This window comes from Taeniopygia guttata, chromosome 4A (genome assembly GCF_048771995.1).
Source record: "Taeniopygia guttata chromosome 4A, bTaeGut7.mat, whole genome shotgun sequence".
Lineage (NCBI taxonomy): Eukaryota > Metazoa > Chordata > Aves > Passeriformes > Estrildidae > Taeniopygia > Taeniopygia guttata.
This window is the reverse complement of record NC_133029.1, coordinates 8,471,264-8,494,362: the sequence shown is the minus strand read 5'-3', so window position 1 is coordinate 8,494,362 and position 23,099 is coordinate 8,471,264. Positions and strand designations below refer to the sequence as shown.

At 44.6% G+C, this 23,099-nt stretch overlaps 1 protein-coding gene across 5 annotated transcripts in view; it reads left to right on the top strand.

The window, feature by feature from the left end:
* The first annotated feature begins 1,215 nt into the window (after positions 1–1,215).
* IL1RAPL2 (interleukin 1 receptor accessory protein like 2) overlaps positions 1,216–23,099 on the top strand; it is a 340,252-nt gene continuing 318,368 nt past the window's right edge. Inside the window, exons 1-2 of one of the 5 annotated variants that reach the window (XM_030272569.4) lie at positions 1,216–1,373; positions 13,713–13,813. In XM_030272569.4, coding sequence (XP_030128429.4) covers positions 13,732–13,813 — 82 coding nt within the window. In that variant the 5' untranslated portion in view covers positions 1,216–1,373; positions 13,713–13,731. Of the gene's footprint in view, positions 1,374–1,523; positions 2,166–2,476; positions 2,728–3,571; positions 3,981–13,712; positions 13,814–23,099 lie in introns of those variants that run through there. The other 4 variants (XM_072929109.1, XM_030272570.4, XM_030272571.4 and 1 more) reach the window with 4 other exon arrangements.

Genomic DNA, 23,099 nt, shown 5'->3' with positions numbered 1-23,099 from the left:
TAATTTTGTTATCCTTGTGTGGTATGTAGTTCAGATTTGCTTTGTAGGTAATGAGACAATGTTTCTAATTGTCAGCTCTGCATATGTGATGAAGACCCAAAAGCAGAGCCGAGCGCTTTCTTGACTTTGACATTAATAGTTGCAAAGATGCTGCTGCATAGCTTAGGTGAGCAGTGTGCAATTGAGCAGGAGCTGACTTTTCTCATCTGCTCTGCTTGAGGGCAGGGTGCTGAGGGCATGCTGATTCCACTGGTGAGGGTCTCCTAAGGAAGACACTTTTCTGTGGCTGACTGGTGTTTAGGATTTAGGCTTCTCACTGCTGAGTTGCTCAGCAGTGTTGACAGCTTCTCAATGGTCCTGTGCACATCGCATGCCCCGTGACACAACACTACTCAGGCCAAGCAGTGGCACTGGAAAGTCCTAAAGTGTCACTTACAGAAATCTGTCCCATGATTTTTCTGCCTGTATCTCAGTTGCCTGACAAAATTGTGTCTTCCTGTGAATCTGAGAAAAATGCAGTAGATTATAGTCTACATGGAGCTATTCCAAGATATTTAAAAGTGAATAAAAAGCAGCACAGGGAAACTAAAAATAACACTACCACTCTGTGGAAAGCATGACAGAAGCAGAGTTAAGGAGGAGAAACTTAGCCTGGTCCAGTTCAAGGCAGTCTGATGAAATTGATGCTAATGATGGTGTGAAAATGCGAAGCGGGTTTGAAAGCGCAGATGCGGTAACCCCGGGGCGAGCTGTCCCGCTGACCGCGGTGACCCTCTGTGAGCTGTGCGGGCAGCCCGAGGCCGGGGCAGCGCTGCCCGGGCAGAGGCGGAATAGCCCCCGGGGATGCTCCAAGGTCAGCGCTCCCCTGCGATCCTCGGGGAGCCGCAGCCCTCGCTCTGGTGTGCGCTGCCACCGTGCAGTACCCCCGGCGGGAGCTGTTCGGTGCCGCCCGTTCCGATCCGTGCCGCGCCAGATCCCCCGGTAAAGCACCGACCCCTCCGCCGCCTTTGGCTGCCGCTCCATCCATCCCTCTCTTGGCCCCGTCTTCCGCAGAGACCCGAGCCGGTGCGTTCCCCGTGGGTGCCCGGCGGGGCTCTGGGGGCTGCTTTGCCCTCCGCGGGCGGTGCCGGTGCCGGTGCCGGTTCCGCTCCCGGTGCCGCGGCGGGGCCGGCCCGGGGCTGCAGGGCCGAGGCGCGGCCGCCAGGGGGCGCTGCCGCTCGCGCGGCGCGGGGCGGGCGGGCGCACCTGGCGCGCGGGGCCCGCGTCCCGGCCCACGGACACGGACACGGACACGGACACGGACCGCCGGCCACCGCTCCGGGGGCCCCCCGCAGCCCTCCGGCATGGAGCCGTAGAGGGGAGCTGCTGTGGAGGTGAGTCCTGCGCGCGGCGCGTCTCTCGCGGCAGTTCTCTCTTTTTTTTATTAAAAAAGACAAAACAAAAATTCCCTCAGAAAAGGAAAAGTTCTCCCCTCCTCGCGCCGCCGCGCGCGGGACGGGACGGAGCTGCGGCTGCTGCCTCATCTCTCCCGGAGCTCCGGGGCGGGCAGAAGGACCCCGGGGTCCCGCTGGTGCCGCGGCGCTCCCGAGGGCCCCGGGCAGGGACCGCCGCAGCTCCGGTCTCCGTCCCGGTGCCGCTGTCTCGGAGCCGGATCCATCCGTAGCGGCGCGGCCGCTCCGCCGCTCCCCGGACCGAGCCGCGCTGCTGTGGGAGGCACCGCGAATGTTTTCTGTCACGAACCGGGAGGTCTCGGTTGGTACCGAGGGTCTTTCAGCCTCGCGAGCACGTGTGGGGCTTCCCGGGAAAATTGTCACTGCCGGGATTTAAAATAAAAACGCTACAGCAGTTGCCTTTTGGGATGATGCAGCGCGGCGGAGTCTGTTGAAGAAGTGGTGCCGGTGCTTTGGAGGCTTGGCTGCTCTGAGTTAAAGAATGGGACTTCAGACCTCTGCCTCTGAAAGTTCCGTGGCAATAAAGCTGCTCTGCTCTCCTTTGGACTCTGGTGGAAATCTGCTGAAGGGCACCGAACATTTCTGAAATGCCTTGGATTCAGCTGCTGTTTTCAGAGAGCCCGTCCCTGGACTGCTGTCTCTGCTAGAATTCAAAGAATCAAAAGTTTCTGGTGGAAAGTGCTGTAAGCTGCGTTTTCTCAGAGTTATAGTAAGGTTTGTGTACTTTTGGCAGTTTCTATGCCTGTTGGGTTAACGCTCTAACTTGGGTTTGTACCGTGAGGGAAAACCCATTGTGGCAGGAGCCAGCACTTCGTGGTGCTCCTCGGCAGTGTTTACAGTCTCTGATATACTCGGAGTTTTTACCCTGATTATTTAAAAAACAACAACAAATTTTCAGCGTTTGTGTAAGGTTTGTGGATGTTACAATCTTACTACCAGAGTGCAGGTAGATTTGAGGTTTTTCAGGGGATTGTTAGTGGTGGGGGCAGGCGAGGTGAGGTGCTGCGGGGGAGGGCAGTTCCACGGCGCACAGGTGCTGTGGGAGTGTGGCTGCTGCACTGACGGCCGAGACGGGCTCTCATTCTCCCTAAACGTGCCGAAAAGGGGATTCTCATCAGGGTTAAACCTCTGCAGCTGCGTGCCTTTCCGTGGTGTCCGTACGAGCAGGTGAATGCCTGCCCTGCTCTGGGTAGTTCCCTCCGGAGGCAGGAGCGGGCCAGCCCCGATGGGGACGCGGTGTCGGGGCGGGTTTGCGGTGCCAGAGCCGGGCCAGGAGGTAAGTCCGGGGAGGAAGCTGAGAGCGAGACAAGCGCTTGCTTTGCAGTAGGGTGACTGCACAGGAGACAGTGGGGCACGCAGGGGTTTGGGATTTTGGGCTCCCTGAGCCAGCGGGGTGTAATGCATGTGTAGCAGCATGAGAAGTGAGAGTTGGGGCAGCTCACCGAGGCACAGGCGAGCCCGTGATGCACCAGGAGATGTAACTGGCCATGTGCAGGGTGGCTTTCTGAGGAATAACTGAGGATCGCATCCTTCTGAGGATGTTTCTCCGGGCGCAGGAGACCTCTTGCAGCGGGAGGACGGGGCTTGGGCCGACCTCCCTGCAGAGTGCCGGTGTTGCTAGGCAGCAGCTTGCACCTCCAGCGTGCTCCAGATCGAGTCTGGAGGGGAGACCTTCCTCTCCTGAACTAAAGCTGTCTAGCTGGTGACCAAGGCTGGAAAGCACATCTCCTGTGGGTGTGCATGCACTTCTTCCTTGCTCCTGGGTGTTTGGGAGGGGTGGTCAGCTGGGAAGGTTCAGGGTTGTTAGCCGACAGCGAGACTTCTTTATACCCGCCCACCTACTTGGCCTGCAGGTGAGCACAGGAGAGAGAAATAAATCTTTGAATGTTCCGTTTGTAAGGCTTAAGAGTTCTCTGCAGAGCACCTTTTGCGTTTCACAGTACCTGGAAGCTCATTGGAGCTTTCTATTCAGCTTGTGTGGTGATTGATGCTTTAGCACTTAAATGGGAAGGGGAGCGAAAAGGGAGGGAGGGAGGCCAGGTGTGCCACATTAATGCACTTAGCCAGTATGAGTCAATTTGAGTGGATGCCCCACAACTGCTGGAGCCTCAGTGCACGAATGGCATCAGCCCATGCTCTCTGAACTGCTCTGTATCTCACAGAGCAATGGAAAGCCTTTTAATTTTCAGAGCTGCTGGTCTGGTGACTGCACTTTGAAGCAGTGCAGTAGCTGAAGCTGTTGGATACCAGCAGGAATGGGACTGACCACTCTCCAAACAGAAGTCAGACCAAAAAAGAGCCTGAAAGGGTCAGGAGGGCTTCATAGGCCAGTGTGGTGAAGGTGAGCTCAGCAGAAGGGCTGTTCTTGTGGCACAGATCACTTCTGATCAGGCAGGAATTGGTAGTGTTGGAGAAGGAGGAGGAAGATTCCTGGTTTGATGGATGCTGGAAGCTTGGGCCTTGGAAGAAGCTGGATTTGGCAGCCTTAGGCCTGGATGGGGCTGCAGAGGAGTGTGGAAGTGGAGGCAGGTAGGAGCACGCTTGCTGGTCTCAGGACCTCGTGGGTGTTGTGCTGTGCCACTGTGGGATAAGCTTGAGCCATGCAGGGTTTAGGAGTGGGTTTGTCTGGAGGTCTCAGGCAGCTCTGGGGGCAGTGTGTGTGTGAGGAGCCCAGCAGAGATGCAGATAGGCTGCCAGAGAGCAAGAAGGGAATGGGGACAGCATGTGAGGCTCGTACCCCTTGGGATGCTCTGCCTGCTGTCTGCATGGGATGTTCCTGTGAGGGGGTTTGGTTGGTTTGCATAGGCAGAGTGATTTTTTTCCATGAGTGTTCTCAGCTATTTTCTGGGGAGAGATGAATACGTGTTACAGTAATCACTTAAAGCTATGGGGAACAGTGTGGCATTGGAAGGGGGAGGCTGTTCAAAGCTTTCTCTGACCTGGGTTATGATGCCCTTGTGGGACCAGAGGTGGAGGAAAAGTTCCAAGGAGCATGTGGCCTTGACCTGTGTGTCTGAGGGAAAAGGCTGAGAAGTTGTACTCGCTGTGAGAAGTACAAATAAAGCATTTATAGTGTATGGACTTTTCCTGCTCTCTGAAACATTCCTGCTCCTCAAACCGAGGCTCAAGCTCAAAATATCAAGGGATGCTAAATTGTGGACAATGTTAAAAAGCCTTAAAGAGCTGTATGGGAAACTGTGTCTGCTCTTCATTTCTAAGCCTTCCTCAAACAATGAGAGTCTGAGCTATTTATCAGGAGCTCTTTTAGTGCTGGAAGGGAAAGTGAACATTTAAAGTGTATCACAAAATAAAGAGGCACTTTAAGAGGCAATTTGCTTTTCAGGATGTCCAACTAAAAATAAATCTTTCTTTAAACAGCCTTAAAAAGAAAACAGAGAAAATATCTTGCCCTTGCTGAGAATAAGGAAAATCTTTTTGCTAGCTTTGATGGTGAGGGTTTCCTCTGGCCTCTGGTACTAGATCCAGGTAAACCCTCTTGGAATTGGTGGAGAACTGAGGGATGTGTTATATTCAGTAACAAAACTGGTGTGAGAGAGAGAGACTGCATGTCAGAAAGTTCTGTAGGGAGTTTGGCTAATCCTTTCCACCCCAAAAGCACCACGGATTGTTTCTTCCACCCCTCTTTTCTTTGTTTTATGTAATAGTTAATTAACAAGGAGAGAAATTTCAGGGCACATAAAATATGTATTTTACTCTTATTTTGGCTGCATCAGAACAAAACCCCATTGTTTTCACGATTTCCATAAAATGTGTCAAAGTAGCATTCTATAAGCAGTTTCTCATGGTTCTCCAATTCTGGGGGGATGTTGTCTCATTGCTTACTTAAGTATATTCTTATTTTCACTCAGACAAATCTGGCAATATATATGTGTAAAGTCCAGTCTCTGGTTATGTAAGGGGAAAAAGAAATCCCCATCAAGAATCTGCTTATCACTTTAAGGAACAGCGATGCTGCTGAGTTCAGTGAAAGCAACTTGCCTCTGCTGACAGCAAAGTGCCATGTCTGGCTTCTCTGGGACTGTTTTCTAAGTGGAAAACTGTAGACGAGTGTTTTATAAGGAGCCTGACAGCTGGTAGGTCATTTTTCCTGTTAATTCTGTCTTCTTTGAGCATTATGTATTAGTTAGGAAAGCGTGGGGCTGTGGATGAGCTCAAGGAATGTATTTCTAAGCACATCACATGCAGAACTGAATTCTCACAGAGCCAGTTTCATTAATGTGCAGGAGTGTATTTGGACCAGATTTGCCATGAATAGTGCAAACATTGTTATTTTGTTAATATTGCAGAGCTGTGAGTGCATGTAAGAGCAGGGATAATGTCAATACGGCTGACAGTTACAGCTGTAGCCTCTCTGCTGTGTGGTCATGGAAAAAGGCCTGTTTTAAAGGCTCTGTAAAAGCAGGGAACATTTCAGCATGCAGATGGCAGCCCAGTCTAAAATCTAGTTCTGTTTGTGCTGAGCACCGCCGTAAGGAGCCTTGAGAAGCACAAGGGGAAGGAGAGAAGTGGTGGGGGGGAAAGAGGAGGGATATGCTATCTTTCAGGGCTGAGACCTCCCTTTGAACTGTCTCTCTCCATTTTTAATAGCTTTTCTGCAAAAGCTGCTTGGGGAGCAGGGTTAGCATGGGTATGAAAGAAGCAAAGCATCTTATCTTTTGGCTTAATAATGCCCTGGCATAGGCAGCTGCAAATTGGACAGACTTCCTTATTGATATAAGAGCAGAGAGTGAAATTGGTGTGGGTGAGAATGGTCTCATCTCTTTTAATCTGAAATGTCTTCTCCTTTTGTAGTTGAGGCTCTGTAGAGAGGACCTGTGATTGCTGGCAGGGCTGTCTAAAGCACTCAGGAGAAAAAGGCCATGTCCTGAGCAGTGGTGTTTGTTCTGGGTGTCAGCAACTGAAGAGCTGGAGTCAAGTGCAGCCATGGTTTTTCTGGAATTTACAGGGTTTATCAGTGACTCTGAAACCTAAGACTCCTCATCAGCAACTTGTTGGGTTTTTTTTTTCACTCAAGAGGTCTGAATAGCAGGAGCCAAAGTTCTTTTTTCCTGTGCAGGTCTTCTCCAAAGCCCAGGGCAGGCTGGCTGGGCTTAGTCTGAGAGTAGTCTCTGAGCTTGTCTCAGCCCAGAAGAAATTTGCCATCCTGGGACAGTGCCCAGCCACCTTGTCAGCTTTGATAAGCATATGTGGTCACCCAGGGCTGGGGCTCCTCTCTCTCCTCAGGTGGCTGTGATTGCTGCTGCACCTCGCTCTGCCTTGGGAGCTTCCTGCTGTAACTGCATAATTTCTGGGATTTGGGCTGATTCAAGGTGATTCTTAAAACCTCTCCCCTTTCCTCAGTGCTAGTGTACATGTTTAGCTTTCCAAGTGTAGATTGTCTTCACATTTCCTTCTCTCTCCCAGTGGGCTTTTCTGTAAGCTTTGAAGTACCTCTGCAAGGTGATGAGAGGCTAAGCCCCACTCTGTAAACCTAAACTCTGGCTCTGAGAGTCTTTACATTTCCTACAGTGCTTCATGTTGCCTGAAGTACTGTATTGATTAAACCACAATCTGCAGGAGTAAATATATGTAGAATATTAATAGCTTCTACTCTAGGGGGAAAAAAAGGCTGTAAATTAATTGATCCATTATGTTGACCTCATAAACCATGAGGGCTTGCAGTACAGCTGTAATCCTCCTCCCACAACATATATTCCACTTTGAATGTCCGTTAAAAGTCTGGACTACTCAAACTTAAATGCTGTGATACTGGACACACATATCCACCTATCCTAGGATGCGTAGTTAGAATATTGCAATGTTAAGGCTGAACAATAGTTCTCTCAAGAATCCAGGGTAGTGCTGAACCAGTGCATCACTGATGGTGCAGCTGGGCATGAGGCTTATAAAACAGTGGCCAACTTTCCTACTCCTTTGTCATTCTTGTTCCTCCTTACAGTTGCTTTCTGTACTTCCAAGTGCAAGAGCTGCTGCAATGGGGGGTGAGTAGGATTTGGGGATTTAAAATCTGGTCTGGAGATATAATGAACTGGAATTCTGTGTGAGTTGCTTAGGGAATCGAGGTCAGTGTGTGGTGTGAGCCGATAGAACTCCATCTGCTAATCAGTGCTGAGTAGTCCTAGTTCTGGCTTACAAACCTGTTAAGATGGGCTGCTTAGGTTTTTATTGAAGTGGCAGCAATTTAGATGTGTGTGTACACAGTATACTCATCACTCTTTAGTGTTTTGATGCTATAGATATTGTAATCTTTATCTATATTCAGAATATTTCAGGGGATTTTCCCATTTCCTGCTTGCCTTTTTTTTTCCTCCATAAATGAGCACTATTTTAGGCAGCTATTGAATCAGAAAATTCTTGTAAGAAAATGCTTATGTGTTAATGCTTGCAGGGTTTTCTCTACAGGGCAAGCCAGCAGTTTGCTCACTGTTGAGTCTGATTGCCACTTTACCATAACTAAAATCACTTCTACACTCTGCAGCTAGATGTGTTAATGGGGTGTTGGCCATCCACAGTATTTTTCTTTTGTGCTTGGTACTGAAGCCCATTTTTTAAATTTCTTTGTTACACTGTAAGATTATTTTTGAAACGTTAAGATTCTGCACTTGGTGTCTTCTACAGTTCCATTTGGAAGACATTTAACCTTTTAGTGGAAGCATTAAAATACTTTCAAACAAACCTGCATGTTAGCACCCACGGGGTGATGCTGTTTTTTTTTCTTCTGAAATAACTGGTAAGATTCTGAGTTTATTCCTTTCACATCACAGAAGATCTGTGAGTTTTAGGTTTCTATTCTTTTACACCCAGACATTTCAGCCTTTAGGGGAGTCATCACAGATAAGTATTATAACCTTGTCAATATTTAGCTGTGGGTTCCCTTTGCTTTGTCAGGACAAGACCTTGCTTTTTCCTTGTTTTGTTACTGTCATTTGGGTGATACACTGCTGAGCCAGTAATAATCCCAGACAGTTTAGATGTCTCTTTGTTGCTCTTTACTTCCAGTTTGTGTAACACAAGCACTGTGTTGAGCAGGCACACCCTATTTCCCACATGTCTCAGTTTTAGAGACGAATTTTAGGAGAAAATGCTCTGGAATGAGCACTTCCTCTAAAAAGAAAGGACTTCAATAACTCCCTTTTCTTCTGCCAGTGAGAGAAATGGATACCAGGGGATGGAAGTGAAAAAAGTAAAACTGTTTATTAACAAAGCAAGATACCTGCAAAGCACAGGGAAAAAAATGGAACCTTAGACCTCAGCCCCACCTCTCCATGTGGCTGAGAGGCAAAGATGGAGGCTGCCCTCCTTTGTCTCTAGGAAGGGAGGAGAAAAGGGCTCACAGCAGCTGGGAACTTGCTGCATTTCTGGTGTGGGTCTCCTCCTTGCAGCAGCCAAAGTTGGTGGATTTTTATGTCCTTTCTCATGTTGGTTCAGCTCCTTTGAGGTCTCAGGTTCTGGGCGGTCCCAATGGCTCCTCAAGGGGCCGAAAAGAAAAACAATCCAAGCCAAAAAACAGTTCAAGGGAAAAAGCCCAGCCAAAACCAAAAAGTTGTCAAAAGGATTTCCAGTACAGCCTCCAGGCTGTAAGGGACGGGAAAAAAGCTTTTGGTTTCAATATAGCAAAAAGTAATCTGACAAAAGGAACAATGTAGGATCCACAGGCCATGCTGTCTGGAGCACTGGATAGAGTTTGACCAGAGCTCCCAGGCCCTAGCCTGTAAGACACAGCAGCCATTTCTGGGCATAAAGCAGATGATTAGGGAATAAAGTGTCATCATAAAATCACCCTAGGACTCCTCATTTTAAAATTTCTCTTTAAGTTTCACCTGAACAAGGAGAATTAGGCAGATGCGAGTTTAGTTAAGGACCTGAGAGGTCCAGTGAAGAATTAAATCCTGCAAGACAAATGCTGAATGCACACTGCCTTGTAGAATTAATGCTCCTTGTGTGTTTAGACAACTTAAGTGGCTGGTTATGATGGTGAAGATGCACAATGAATTAGGCAAAATGAAATATTCTTTGATGCTCATTGAGCAGCAGAGCGAAGAACACTGCATGACCCATATCAAGTAGAGCTGAAGAGATTTTTTGAGCTAGAATGCATCTCTGATCTTGAGTATTTTATCTCTGATCTTGAGTATTTTTTCTTTATATTTGAGGTATCAACAAAAAGGAACTGGTGCTCATTGTGGATTGCTTCCAACCAACATATTATATAGGTTGAAAATCTTTTAGTAATAAACAGCTCAACGTAGTATGTGGGCAAAAGAGGAGACACAAGAGCGAGTTCGTATTAAAATTTAAAGCCTTAAAAAGTGGGCTGGGGAAATGGTTCAAAAAGAAATGAACAGGATTCACCATCCAGCCTACTGTAAAAACAATGGAAGAATTACTGTTGCCATTTCATCCTTTTGGGGTGAAAACAGTAATTTATTTTTGTGAGATATCTGAGCAACAAAACCTGACAATTGGAAATCACTAAAGAGGTGGGTTGCTGTTTTTAATGAGTGCCTTCTGCATCACAGCTTCTCTGGAGAAACCAGAACCTACAGAGCCTCGTGGAGTGTCAGCAAATCTCAGCCTGTGCACAGACATGGGCCTAAGTGTACATGCACTGCTTTTCCTTTCTTGTTTTCTTTCAAAAAGGAGCACTGCATAAACAAAGCTTGTGGTACAAATTAGAGTAAAACTAAGTTATATTTAAAGCATGAACTTGGAAATCTCTGTGCTGGAATTTGTGCAAAATATTAATGCTCTGATTTTCTTCTCATTTCTAAGTGCCTCCTTCTAATCTTGTCACTTGAAGTTCCTTTGAGTCCCAGAAGCCACACTAGCTGAAGGGGGTGCTGGAAAGACAGCAGGCAGTACATGAAGGAGATGAGAACACAGCAGTTTCCCATGCTCTGTTTCCTGAGGATTTGGGTGGAAGAAATAAGTTTTTCAAAAGAGATAAGTGTGTTAGGCAGCATATGAGAGTCATGGTGGTTTTTGTTAGAAGAACAAAATTTGTGCTGCATTTCAGCCTGGTTCCTTTGTAGTTTTGGTGCTTACAGGACACAGTGACAGTTGCCTGAAGTCAGGTCTGTAGCACACAATGGGTGAAGAGGGAAGGAGAGACATTATTGGCAGTGCAATGATGAGGAATTAGGTTGTCACAGCTTGCTTCTCCTGTGCTTCTCTCTCTGATAGCAGCAACCTCTCTTTACTTACCTGGATTCAAATACAACCTGGCTGGTCTCAGCAGGGCTTGGACTACTGATTTTTTCACATTTGTCAACAAGCACTTCAATTCTGTGTCTCTCTTCCCTCCTTTCAGTGATTTTAGGCAAGTTGGCTGTAATTGGTATTTCTATGTCCTTATTGAGTAAGATGTCTTCAGTCTTCTGGGAATAGCATGAACTTGGTTCCCCTCTTAGGAGGCATATCCACTGGAGTGTTACAGCTGTGAGCCCCTGCTCACACCTGCTTGGAGTTTGCAGCATCAGAGAAAGTGGCTCCTCAGGGAAATGTTGCTCAGTGCCTGTGAGGGGAAAGTTTTGTCAAATGGCAAAACCAGTCCCTGCTTGCAGGGAACTGGCATTGAACTCTGGCTGGTTTAGTCCAGCTTGTGTTTTGCCAAGGTGGCACAGTTTGTTCGTGCTCTTCATCAGACCATAGGCATCCTCTAGACATTTATGCCCAGAAGCCCAGCACAGGGCTGGCTGCAGTCTGTGCTCCATCCCACTGCCTGCTAGGGGAGTGCATGGCTCTGAGGAGCGAGCTGAGACCAGTCCTGGTGGGGACATGGTGAGAGTGTCCCCTCTCACTCAGCTCCAGACATCTCCTGAGCAAATTTAGAAACTTAGTCTTGAACTAATGCAGTCTTTCTTCCTCTGGCTGTTGGGCGTTCTTCTGGGGGAAATACGGCTTATTTTGTATCTTGTGTTCTTTGTTAACCTGAATGTTTAAAAAGTCATCATGGCTAGGGCAGTGTGAACAGCCTGGTTGTCTGTAGCTGGCTGCTGTCCCAGGACAGACCCCAGCTGACCCACTGGTCACACTGGTGTGCCTGATCCCCCTCCTGCTGGAATCTCTGCCGTGGTGGAGGTGACTGCTCAGACTCTGATGTGTGTTTTCATGCCAGCCTCAGTGGAGTTGTGTCAGATGTGACAAGCTGAGGCTTTGGACTTGATTATGAATGACTGAGTGGTGCTGTGGTTTCTTGCCCTTTTCCTGCTCTATTTTCCTGATCTGTGGCGGTACAGAGACTGACTGCCTTGGTGAGGGCTTCAAAAAGTACAACTCCTATCAGTGCTGACAGAACCAAGAATTTTCTGCTCTGCCTAGCATTAATATCGATTGGCAGAACTTTCCTTGAATTTTTAAATGTATTTAATGCAGCCTAGCTTGTTTAGGGTGGAGATGTACAGACCCACATGAAAAAGGACCTAGGAATTCCATATTTCAGCTGTAATTACTGAGGGGAGAAAAGTGGAGAAACTAATTTGCAAAGCTATACTTGAAAATCATTCTAGCATACCATCATCATTACAATTATCTGTCAAAAGATTTAGTTCAATTACTTTTTTTAAGCCCTCTTGTCAAGATGGCCCTACTGGTTTCAGGATTGTGTTACTCCAGGGAGAGGTCAAGGAAGAGTGAATGCTTATTCTGCCATTAACCACTGTCAGAGAGCCTTCAGTGCCTATTTTTTCTTGAAAATGCCTTAGCATTGTTACTGTGAGGAATCAATAGGCATGAAGTGCCACAGAATTCAGGCAGGAAAAAAAAAATCCTCTACCTGTTTATAGATTGTAGTATGGTAAGGTGAGAGGATGAGAACTTAAATTTAAAGTGGTAATTTTGAAATAATTGAATAGCAGCACAATTCCTGTAGTGTAGAAGATAACACAGGGTTACTTACATTTTGTTCATACTACAATAGACCAGTAATAAAATTACAAGGGAAGAATATTTGATGTAATAAACTCAAATTAAACTGAGTGTCAGTGAACAGCAGGACATTTCAACCTCTTGCTGCTTTTGTCGTGTTGGATAGATGCTCAGAGCTGGAGGGGTCTGGGCTCCTCCTGGAGTTGAGGGTTTGGGACCTATGAGCGAGCTGGGTGGGCAGAGGTGTTACAGCATTTATGGGAGGATTCCATTTCACTGGCCTCACTTTTGACTGCTAATGCTGGTAGTTTTGTGCATTTTTGTTTAATTGAAACTGCTGTGAAATGTGTGCTGAATTTTTGGTGCAAATAATACCTTCACAGTGATTTAGATGGCTGCCAGCTTTATCTGATAATAAGGGTCCTGATCTAAAGTCTGTATCATATATGGAGATGGAGTTTAAATGTATCAGGCCACTTAAAGGCCCATGACTTCAAGCTACGCATGTATTTGAGGACTCTAGCTTATAATTAAGCATCTGTCTTTGACAGAGATGGGCTTTGATGAATTCAGATTTCTTCTACCTGTTTTTAAGTGCAGAGAAGCAGCTTCAGTTTGCTTTTGCTGTCTTTTCTCAGCCTGGTACTTGCAAATGAAAACAGAATTATTTCCAGTAATTATATAAAATTAAAAAGAAAATTCTAAACTAGATTTTCCCTTTTTACTTTTTAATGTACATAATATAAAGTAAGTAGTGAAATTCACAAGTGAGACTCCTGAGACTTATTGATTATTGATTTCTGAATTTTGTTCACCTTTCTTTACCTCATTGTATAGAAGAAATTTCTGGAACAGCATTAATTGTAGGTATTGTAGGAGCTTTTACAATGCCACTAGTGGGAAAGTAAGGTTGCTAAGAGAGATTGTATGAATGACTTACTCTTTTCCTGAATAATATGATTTTTTTAAAGTGTGTGGCCTGTTTGTATGAAACAAAGCTAATTATGACCATCAGGGTTTTCCCATAACACACAAAAATTACATACAAAATAAATAACACAAAAATCTGTCAGACCCATACTACTTCAAATAAAATGTTACATCTTGTGCTTTTTTTTTCTTTGAGAGCAAAATGATATTTTTGAGGTGTCGTTTAAAAAGCCCAACCCTTTTGTGTGATAGCAAGAGGTAAATCATTCATACATGGTTACTTTCAACTGTTATATTTTCCTACTCTTGCCTAAACATAAACTGAGAAGTTGTTACATTAAGCCATTGCCCTGTTGTGGTTCTTTGAGAAATGTTTAACTGTAGCTGTTGCTTTGTTGTAGTGAAAATCTGTGATTCAGACTTTGTACTATGTTTGCATTTCAGCTGCCACAGAAAGTGAAAGATGAAGCCTCTTGTTTTCTTGGTTCTTGTGATCTGTACAGTAGTCAGCATGAATTTGAAGCTTGTGTCAAAGAGAAATTCTGGTAAGTCACAGAAAATTATTTTTACTTTTGGATCTGGACCTCATGCTCAGGCAATCAAGCATTTTAGATAGTTGCATTTTGTTTTGCATATGTACTACTTGTTCTGTTCTGCCAAAAAGAAGAAAATTCATAATTGGTATGGTTTGCTTAGTAAATGAAAGCTGAAAGTGTCCTTATATTTTCTTTTTTTAAAAAAATGAAAAAAGGAAATGTTGATCAGGTTGAAACCTCAACTGGAGGCATTACAAAGGTAATAATGACTTTAGCATTGTGGCATTGTTCTAACATCTGCTGTTTTACTCATGCTAAGAGATTTTCTTAACTGTGGATATGATCTGTCATGAGTTTTAGGTCTGGATGACTTTTTGTATGTTGAAAGATCATATTTGAAAATGTTATGTTGGCCTGATATGTGATTATATATAGGGTTAACTGGGAAGGGCTCTCCTGATTTGATACTCTCTGATTATTGTCAGTGAAAGAGAATAGGAGTTGGTTTATGTTTACATCTGGTTTTGAAACCCTCTAGTAGTAAGAGAACTCTGCAAAGAAGCATTAGAATGTCTCCTTCAGGTTAGGCATCTCCTCTGGACAATGGTTATCACCTGGAGCGATGTGTGCTCCATGCAGCTTTGCCCTCTCCAAGGAGTGATTTCCTGAGACTGTTTTACTTCCCGAGGAGGCTGTGAGTTTAGGAGACAGTGGGCAGACAAGCAGGTCACCTGCAGTGCTACACAGTGGTGTCAGTCTGCTGCAGCCTGGTGTGTGTGTAAGGGTAAAGGCTGCACTCTGAAACTTTTGATGGCATGTTGTTTTTCCACACTGTTTGTGTGCTATGCTTTTATGTGTGAGGGTTTCCACTGATCCTGCTGCCCTCAAGGTCTCCAGTCTTGTCAGCACTGCAACTACAAATAGAAATAACTGGCTTCAGTTGGTGTGGCTTGTGTTAAGTTTCATTTCTACATTTCTTGAGAACAGAGGAGAAAATTATTGGGCCATCTATTAAAAAGAATTACATATCACATCTTGGGCTCTGAGAACTGCCAGATGCTGGGCTGAGTTCTTTCTGCTGGGATGGAAAGTGTAAATGGAGGTTGCTAAACTGAACTAGCCTGTAGCCTTTTGTTGTGATTATTGTGCCCAGAGCCCAGTTTGTGCTGTGAGAGCAGTCAGGGATTTTGGGGTTTGGCTACAGTGCAGTCTTGGTCTAAACTCTGCTAAGGATGATGTTCTTCAAAACTGCTGTCCCTGGGCTGGATGGAAACCCTCTGTGAGATCCACAATCAGTGTACCTGACCAGCCTCTGTTCTCTGATGCCAGGCAACAGCACCTGGCTGCAAGCAAGGGTCCATGCAACTCCTTTGCCAGGAGCACACAGCTGTAGAAGTGACATTCTGCTGGCTCTACCATCGTTCAGCTGGTAGTTTACCTTTAATTAGATTTATATTTTTAAAGCCTGCTTTCTTTGACTCTGCAGAACTTTGACTCTTGTGGTTATAGTAGCTGTTGACAGTGTCAATTTTAGGTTCAGTACAGGTGGGAAAAATGCTTTAATATGTTAGGCTGCCTCTTGCTAAATATAACCCACTAGTCAATAGGTGGTTATTTTTCATTTCGTTTGATTGTGCCAGTATGTGTTGAGAATAAGATGAAGAGGAAAAAATGCACAAAAAGTAAAATTATAGTTTCTTTGCAAGTACATAATCATGTAGTTGGCATTCACCTTCAGTACTCACTCTGGTTGCTGCATGGACCAAACTATTGATTTTCTTTTTTTTTTAAACTTTTTCCACTATATTGTGTGAGATAATTTTCTGTTCCTGTGATATCAGCACTTGGAGTAAAACTAATAACTTGACTCCTTTCCTGAAAGGTCTTTAAATTTCTAGGACTGTTGTTTGATTGCTTGGGGCTTCACTAAGTGTTATGTTGTGAAGAGAGAAATGTTCCAGGGACTTGTGAACTTTACCTGTTGGTATAGTTTTAGTTGAAGATCAGGGACAGTGGGTGGATGCAGACAGGCAACTGCACGAAGAAACAATGTCAGCATATTTTCCACTGGGTAACAGAAGCTCTAACATGCTGTTGCTGTAGTTCAGAGTTTCAGGTTTTTATTTTTTGTTTGGTTTTTTTTTCCCCTCACTGAAGTTTTGATGAAGGAAAGTGGAAATGGGAAATTAATGTAGTGGTTATTTGTGGGCAGCTGCACTGCAGCCTAAACTGCAGGATGTCTGGAAGCAGGAATAGTGTTTTAGCTGTAGATGAGAGCTGAGGTGAGGGGAGAGGATGAAGGGCCCAAAGGATGCTCTGTGCACAGGATCTCTGCAGCAGTGCCTGGGTGGATATTGCAGTCTTGGGTCTTGCTGGCTGTTGGTGTGGGGATGTCTGTGCTTGATGAGCATCCTTAAAAGGGGAAGGGAAATTGTGCAGACAGTTATGTAGAGCAGTGTGAAGCAGTGCATGGAAGGTGCTGACACTGATGATAAAGACAGATTTGGGCTACTAGAACAATAAACCAGCAAAATTGGTGTCTTTACTGACTTATGTAGACTGGCACTTTTTTCTAAGCAACGCATAGAATTATTGCATGAATGGCTGGAATTGTGATTAGTGTCAAGTACAAAAGCAATTATAGAGTTGACTGGCATGTGTGTAATATCACATAATAGAATGTATCTTGTTTAAGGGGTAGGGAGGATTCTAAGAGAGCTGACTTGAAGAGGAGCAGGGAGAAGGTGAGGTGTTGTTGTCAGGTTATACAAAGGCATCACTCAACCGAGGCAGTCAAGAGTGGGTCAGAATGTCCAGAAGTGCTTCATAGGTTGCCTTAAAGAGAGGAAAGGAAAGCATCTTCAGAGGCTGGTGCAGAAATTCTCCTTCAAAGTCAAGGAATGGAAGCCCAAGTGTGAAATGCCTATGTTCCTTAGAGACAGAAATTTGATCTTACCTCTCTTGTGTTGCTAATAACTCCCCACTTGATCTGAACCCTAAGTCCACCCCTGCGATACCCTATGAAAACCCCACGACCCTGCCTTTGCCTGGTCTTTCTCCTCCATCCCTCCCCTCCTCCCCAGGGGTAATAAATGGATTCTGGAGCTTTCTGAAACAAAGACCCCTCTCGTTTGTTCATGCTTGGTGCCAGCAGCTGCACCCTCCCTGGACATGAGGAGCCCAGTTGCAACACACTGCAACACCCAAGGAGACAAAGCTGAGGATGCAGCTCCAGACAGCAAGTGCAGGCAGTAACAGAGGCTGAACAGGCAAGAGTCATTAAAGAGAGGTCAGGAGTGGAAGATCTAAGATGTTAAACAGAAGGTGATGAAATGGTGTTCCAGCTGCAAGCATAGAACTGTAGTTTGCTGAAGAAACAATCCTCATTGAGGGGAATAGAAAAACAGAGCTGAAAGATTTTTCTCGTGTCCTTTACTTCCCCTTTGTTACAGATTTAGGAGTCTGTATTTCCTATTTGGAAAAGAGAAGCAGGAATGCATATGAAGACTGCAAATAGATTTAGAGTACCCTGCAACGCCGCAAAAATGACACAGAAGCTTGTAGCGAGACAAATTTGGCTGCTTCTCACTTGAGATGTGGTGCCAAAATAATTCAAATGGGTGAGCTAATTTAATTACGCTCATCAGATTCTTCTTTAGAGGCAGCAACTTCCCAGTGCTCCAGAAGAAATCTGTCATGTCTACAGAGAAACGATTGCTCTTTGTGGTGGGAACAGAATAGTTTGCCTCAGGCGTCTGTGTGAGTGTAATGTTGACTTAAGTTTCACAGGCATTTCTTAATATTAAGAAGCATTTTGAAAACTGCAGGTCATCCTTTTTGCCTGCTTTAAGAAGTAAAACTGAGCAAACAGCAGATGTGGGGACTGCAGCTTTAGCAATACCCTAGCAAGGGTATTTTTCAGGTGGAGGTTATACAAATGAATTGAAGATGTGAGACTTGCTAGGTTCCCAGCTGATAGGTGATTTCCTTTTAATCGGATTAAGTGACTTCTTTTCCCCAAGTCTTTGTATATATAGTGCTTTAAATAATCATAGCAGGGAATATAATACCAATTTAAAATCATTGCATTTTTAAAGCAAAACATTTATCAGATTATAGGTTCCATTTGACTTACTAGACATAATTCCATTAGTGAATAATTGATTATGTTTATTTTTATTGTATTTGCTGAGCTGAAACTCTGTCTGAGCATGCTAGAGCTTGGGAGGGCATGCCAGCCTAATGTGGAGGAGCAGGGGCAGACATCCCCAAGGTTTCTGTGAGGCTGCAGGGCATTTAGGAGCCTTTCTGCAGGTTAGCACAGCTTAATTGGCTCAGGTTTGGCAGGGTGCAGCAATGGGGAACAAAGACACACAGACCTCCTTCTTGCTTGCTCTGAAGATCATTTATTGCAACAAACCAGCCCTTTTTATGTTCTAAGCTGAACCAAAAGAAGCAGGCAGTGGCTGCCTGCCACCGTGGTGTCCCTGTTCTCGTGTCCCTTTGCCCAAGCAGCTTTGTCACCTTTCTCACCTCGCGGTGCCCGTGCGTCTCAGCCAGCGGCTGCCTCACACAGGAGGTGCCCACACCCCAGCTGTGCAGCCTGTCCTGTGCTCCAGAACCCACCTCTCACCCCACTGTTAGCTGAACCTGTCCCAGAGAGCTTTTTGGTGACCAAGGCTGGACTGACTTCAACAGGATTTCTTATATCCCCCAAGCTACAGAGTCATGTCATCTCCTCTCCTCTGTCAGATGGATTTGCTGTGGGATTACAACCTTCCTTCTCCTCCTCTTTAGCTTGGGAGCATCCAAAAGGCATTCATGCCATAGGAGCAAGTATATGCTTGATCCTCCCCCCACCTTGTCACCCCCCACCTGCATCTGACTTTATCACAAATGGCTTGGGAGGGAGAGGGCTTGACTTGGCACTGGGCCTTGCTGTGTATGGACATAGCCAAATTGCATTAAATTCTCATTGAAATTGCACTGCCTTTTAATACATTAATTTAAAACCTATTGGCTTGTTACTTTGTGCCTTTTAAATGTCATGCAGCTGACTTACTCTGGTCTGCTATAGATGTTTCAGAGACCTTCACTTTCCTGCAGTTGTCACTGCTTGTGCCTACGATTTCTGTCTGCTCCCTTCTGTGAAGATCAATCTTCCTGTATTACCTGACCACTTTGGCCACAGAAACTGTGGCATACACAGAAGTGGAGGTGTTTGTACTTCAGAGATAACTCATGGGTTTATGCCTGGAGTGGGATATTCTAGATGAGCCTAACTCTGAAGTCCACTGCTCCAGCTGGAGTGGGCCAGAGGAGCTGCTGGATGTGTGCTCACCCTTGCCATTTGCTTTAGTTTGCAGTTGCATCTGCCTAAAGAGCTGACTTCTGACCCTGATGTAAAATTCATGGCCATGAGCCCTCCTGTGTCTGAGATACAAGGGATGCAAAAGAGGCTTTTGACTTTTTGCTGCCTGCAAATACTGTGCAGACAGAGGAGGCAGGAGCTTGGCAGCGCTCATCAGTGCATGCTGATCTCTTACTTTTCCCAGAAGATGTGAAGTTATTCACAGCTCCAGCAAACAGAGTCAGAATCGCTGCTGCTCTGAGCTGTCATCAGTGCAGCAAAGTACAGCCTCTCCTGCAGCAGCTGTGTCTGCTCAGGGGTTCATGGCTGCTCTCCATCTGCTCTGTTTGGATCAGTGGGAAGCGAGAAGCTGGGCTCCCCTGCCCAGTCAGGTCTCGGGGGGCTACCAGCAACTCAGCTCTGAAGCTCTGGTTGCACCTCATTGCAGGGGTCTCAGCTTTGGTTTCTTCTCCTCTAGACAAAAAATGGCATTGCAGCTGGACAGCCCTGTCTGGAAAACAGCTGGCAACATTTCTACAGTCTGTGTGCAGGTACACGTACACAGAAGAACAAGAAGGGAAATATATAATCTGCTAGAAGTTTGAGGTTTTATTAAGTGGCCTCAACTTGACAAGCTTTAAATTTTTAACTTAGTTAACCACTCAGATTTTTAGCTATTGCACACATTTAAAATGAGTTCATGTATAATTTAAGCAATTAAAATATTGAGCTGATACTTAAATATGAAAGCAAGATTCCTTCCCAAAAGGGAAACCTTTTGTATTTGAATAAAATAAATTAATGCAGTTAAATGGTTTCAAGCTGAAGTAAATCACAAAGGTAATGTCTTCAGAGGATAGGGAGAAATAAGCAAAGCATGAAAGAAATGCCATTTCTTCAGTTAAAAATTTGTAATCTTCCAATTTTTCAGTGGGTATCTCTATCATCAGCTGTTTGGATATCTGTTCTACGTCTAGATTCAGCATGTAAAAGTTCATTAATAATATCTGAACTGCTAAAATACATGTCATCATCACTGAGTTTTTTTCCCCTCTCTAAAATTGGGCTTTTCAAATGGAAAACCCCCTGATTTATCAAGGTGCCTTTGCTTTATTTTCTTTAAGATCCTAATTAGAAATTTTAAGAGATGCTAATTTCAATATTTCAACATGCTTACCTTGAGGGTGAGCGTCTTAGGTTCGTTTCCTTACTCTGAAACTGACTGTCTCAAGGGACAAGAAAAGTTCTTCTGGCATGTTTTGTTTTTCATCTTGTTCATGAAAAAAATTTTGGAAGGTTTGTCTTCCATTATGTTCAAATGAAAGTGTGAATAATACAGCTGCAGACTTACCCAGAGCAGTTCTTCGAGCTCAGCATGTTGGCTCGCCCTGGAGATGAATGCCTGCTCACCTGGGGACATCTCCTCTGCTGCAGGGGCTCAGAGGTGACTTAGGGGGACATGGACCTGTAGGAGCTTTAAGGAATCTGTGGTGTAATGGCCTCACTCTGGGCCAGATCCTGACCAAGAACACTCTGAAGGGTGCTTGAGTTTTTGTAACTTGAATACATGTTGAGGCAAGTTTTACACCCTGCTGAATATATTTGAAGGAAAATAAATAAGGTTCCTTGGATTGAATGAGGTATGAATATTGATACATATTTTCATATCTTTGTCCACCAAATTTAAACTTCTTATTTTTCACTTTCAGAACTTTCCTTGTAGTTAGACTGACCTGCCTTTCAGGTTTGAGTTGCTAGTCTCTGTAACACAATGTATCAGAAATGTCTATTTTTTTTTTTTTTTTTTTTTTTTTTTTTTTTTTTTTTTGCCATGAGTGTAGCATGCTTCTACAGTGACAGCAAAATTGTGAGGTAGGAGATGTTTGGATCACTATGGTGAATAGTGAGAAAAAGGAGAAGATGCATTTGTGGGGTTTTTCTGTGTTGTTTGGCATTCCAGTTTTTGAAGAAGCTGGTTTTACAGATAACAAAGGAAGCATTAGACTTTTGCCTTCTCAGGAGGTGCAGAGTTAAGTATTTCAAGTCGTTAACCTTTGGAGGAAGGAAGAAATGTGTTTTGGGCAGTGCTTGTATGTACAAATGTTAACACATAGACCTGTGTGAGACTGTGTGCTGTTGTAATTCACTAAAGTAGAAATGATTGCCCATCTATAAGTCAAAAGCAAAATTGATCTGAGCTGCAGTGTCACCTCTAGAGGGTACATTTATCACCTTATTAATCTCTAACCCTTTCAAATCCAATCGATTATTTCCTACAAGAAGCATGATCAGTACTTATAATACATACTGATATGTAAACATACAGTGCTCTGCCACTGAAGACAGAGACTTTGATTCAAGTTACTCTTCAGACCTGAGCACTTTGCTTTTCCCAGACATGGTCACCAGGCTGCCCATGTCCCCCAGCCTCTGCCATCAGTTCCTTTTCACTTGCCCTCCCTGTGTGGTTCCTTGTTCAGGCAGGAACGGAGACAGCATGAGGATATTTCTGTTAGCTTGATTTGTTTCAAACCTCCTCCACTTTTTGGAGTTACAGAACTGTAGCTCTATTTTGCTGCACATGGCCTGTGGAAACTCACTCCCAGTTGCTTTTCTTTTTTTTTTTTTTTTTTTTTTTGACACTTCAGTATAAAACAAGTGGAGTTGGTTTACATTTTTCAGGGATTAGAATTCCTTTAAAAAGAGATCTGCTGAGATTTCTGTGTGTGTTACTCCAGATGGAAAATCAAATAGTAACTGAATAAGTAGGAGATTGTATGATCCAGGAACATTGCTCAATGGTTTTTGGTAATGGAACTGGAGCAGTGGCAGTGCCTGATGTGAGTTTTTGTATCTGTCTCATTCCTGTGGCTGTAACAAACTGGGAGGAAAAGGAAGCTCCATCAGTCCCTGGCCTGCCAGCCCCTCTGGAACTGAAGGCAGCAGAGAAATTGGTCCATGTCAGGTCCCATTTCAGTGAAGGGGCCTGAACAGAGCAAAAGGGAAAGTCTGAACTTCCCAAATTACTCTCTTATGTTTTAAAGTGCAGTATTTTGAGTGTCACTCTTGTATGTGTCTGGGGGATGTTGCTGGTGTTTAGACCCCCAGTAACCATGTGCACAGTTCAAATGTTTGTTAGGGCTGTATAGCAGAGGCCTTGAAACATGATGGTAGTATTATTATTATTTTTTTTTTTACTTTCCATGTTCTAGTTGTACTTTGTTACCTGGGCAGAGTTTTTTTAAAGTTTCATGGGCCTGTTTGATGTTTTCAGTAAACATCTGCTATCATAGTATTTCATATGAGTGCTTTTTGTCTCTAGTGATTGCTTCACAGTTATTCCCATTTTACAGATGGCAGAAAATCAGTGAGAGAGAAAACTGTATTAAGGTTGCCCAGCACACTAAAGGTGATGCAGGGAATAACACATTTAATAAATTAAATGTTTCCCTCTGTTTTGTTGTGTTACAAATGCCTTAGGCAAGGACAAAGAAAGCAGTCCTGTCTTATGAAAAAAATTTGAGGCTAAATAAGCATGTGCATAAAATGTGGTTCTATGTCCTTGGATACTCAGGCTAGAGAAAACCTTGTTTAATTTCTGTTATTTTTCAGTTGAAGATAGAAAAATGTGTCAGCTAGAAATGGAAGAGGAAAAGGAGGAGAGGAATTTGGTTTTACCAGGCTTTGTGCACTAGTTTTAGGCTTAGAGCTTTTGCCTTTGAATATTACAAGTCCGTTGTGTATACTATTGGCTGTGCTTCCAGTGAGGAGTGGGGGCACAAGAAGAGGAAGAACCACTTAACACTGTAAAATGACACCTGGAATACCTGAGGAACCTCAAGCCCAGCAGGTGCCAATCACATCTCTTGGATAAGCAAGTTTATAGAAACCTCTGTGTATATTTGCTGCTCTGACCTAAAGAACATTTGCTGCTCCTGAGCTGCT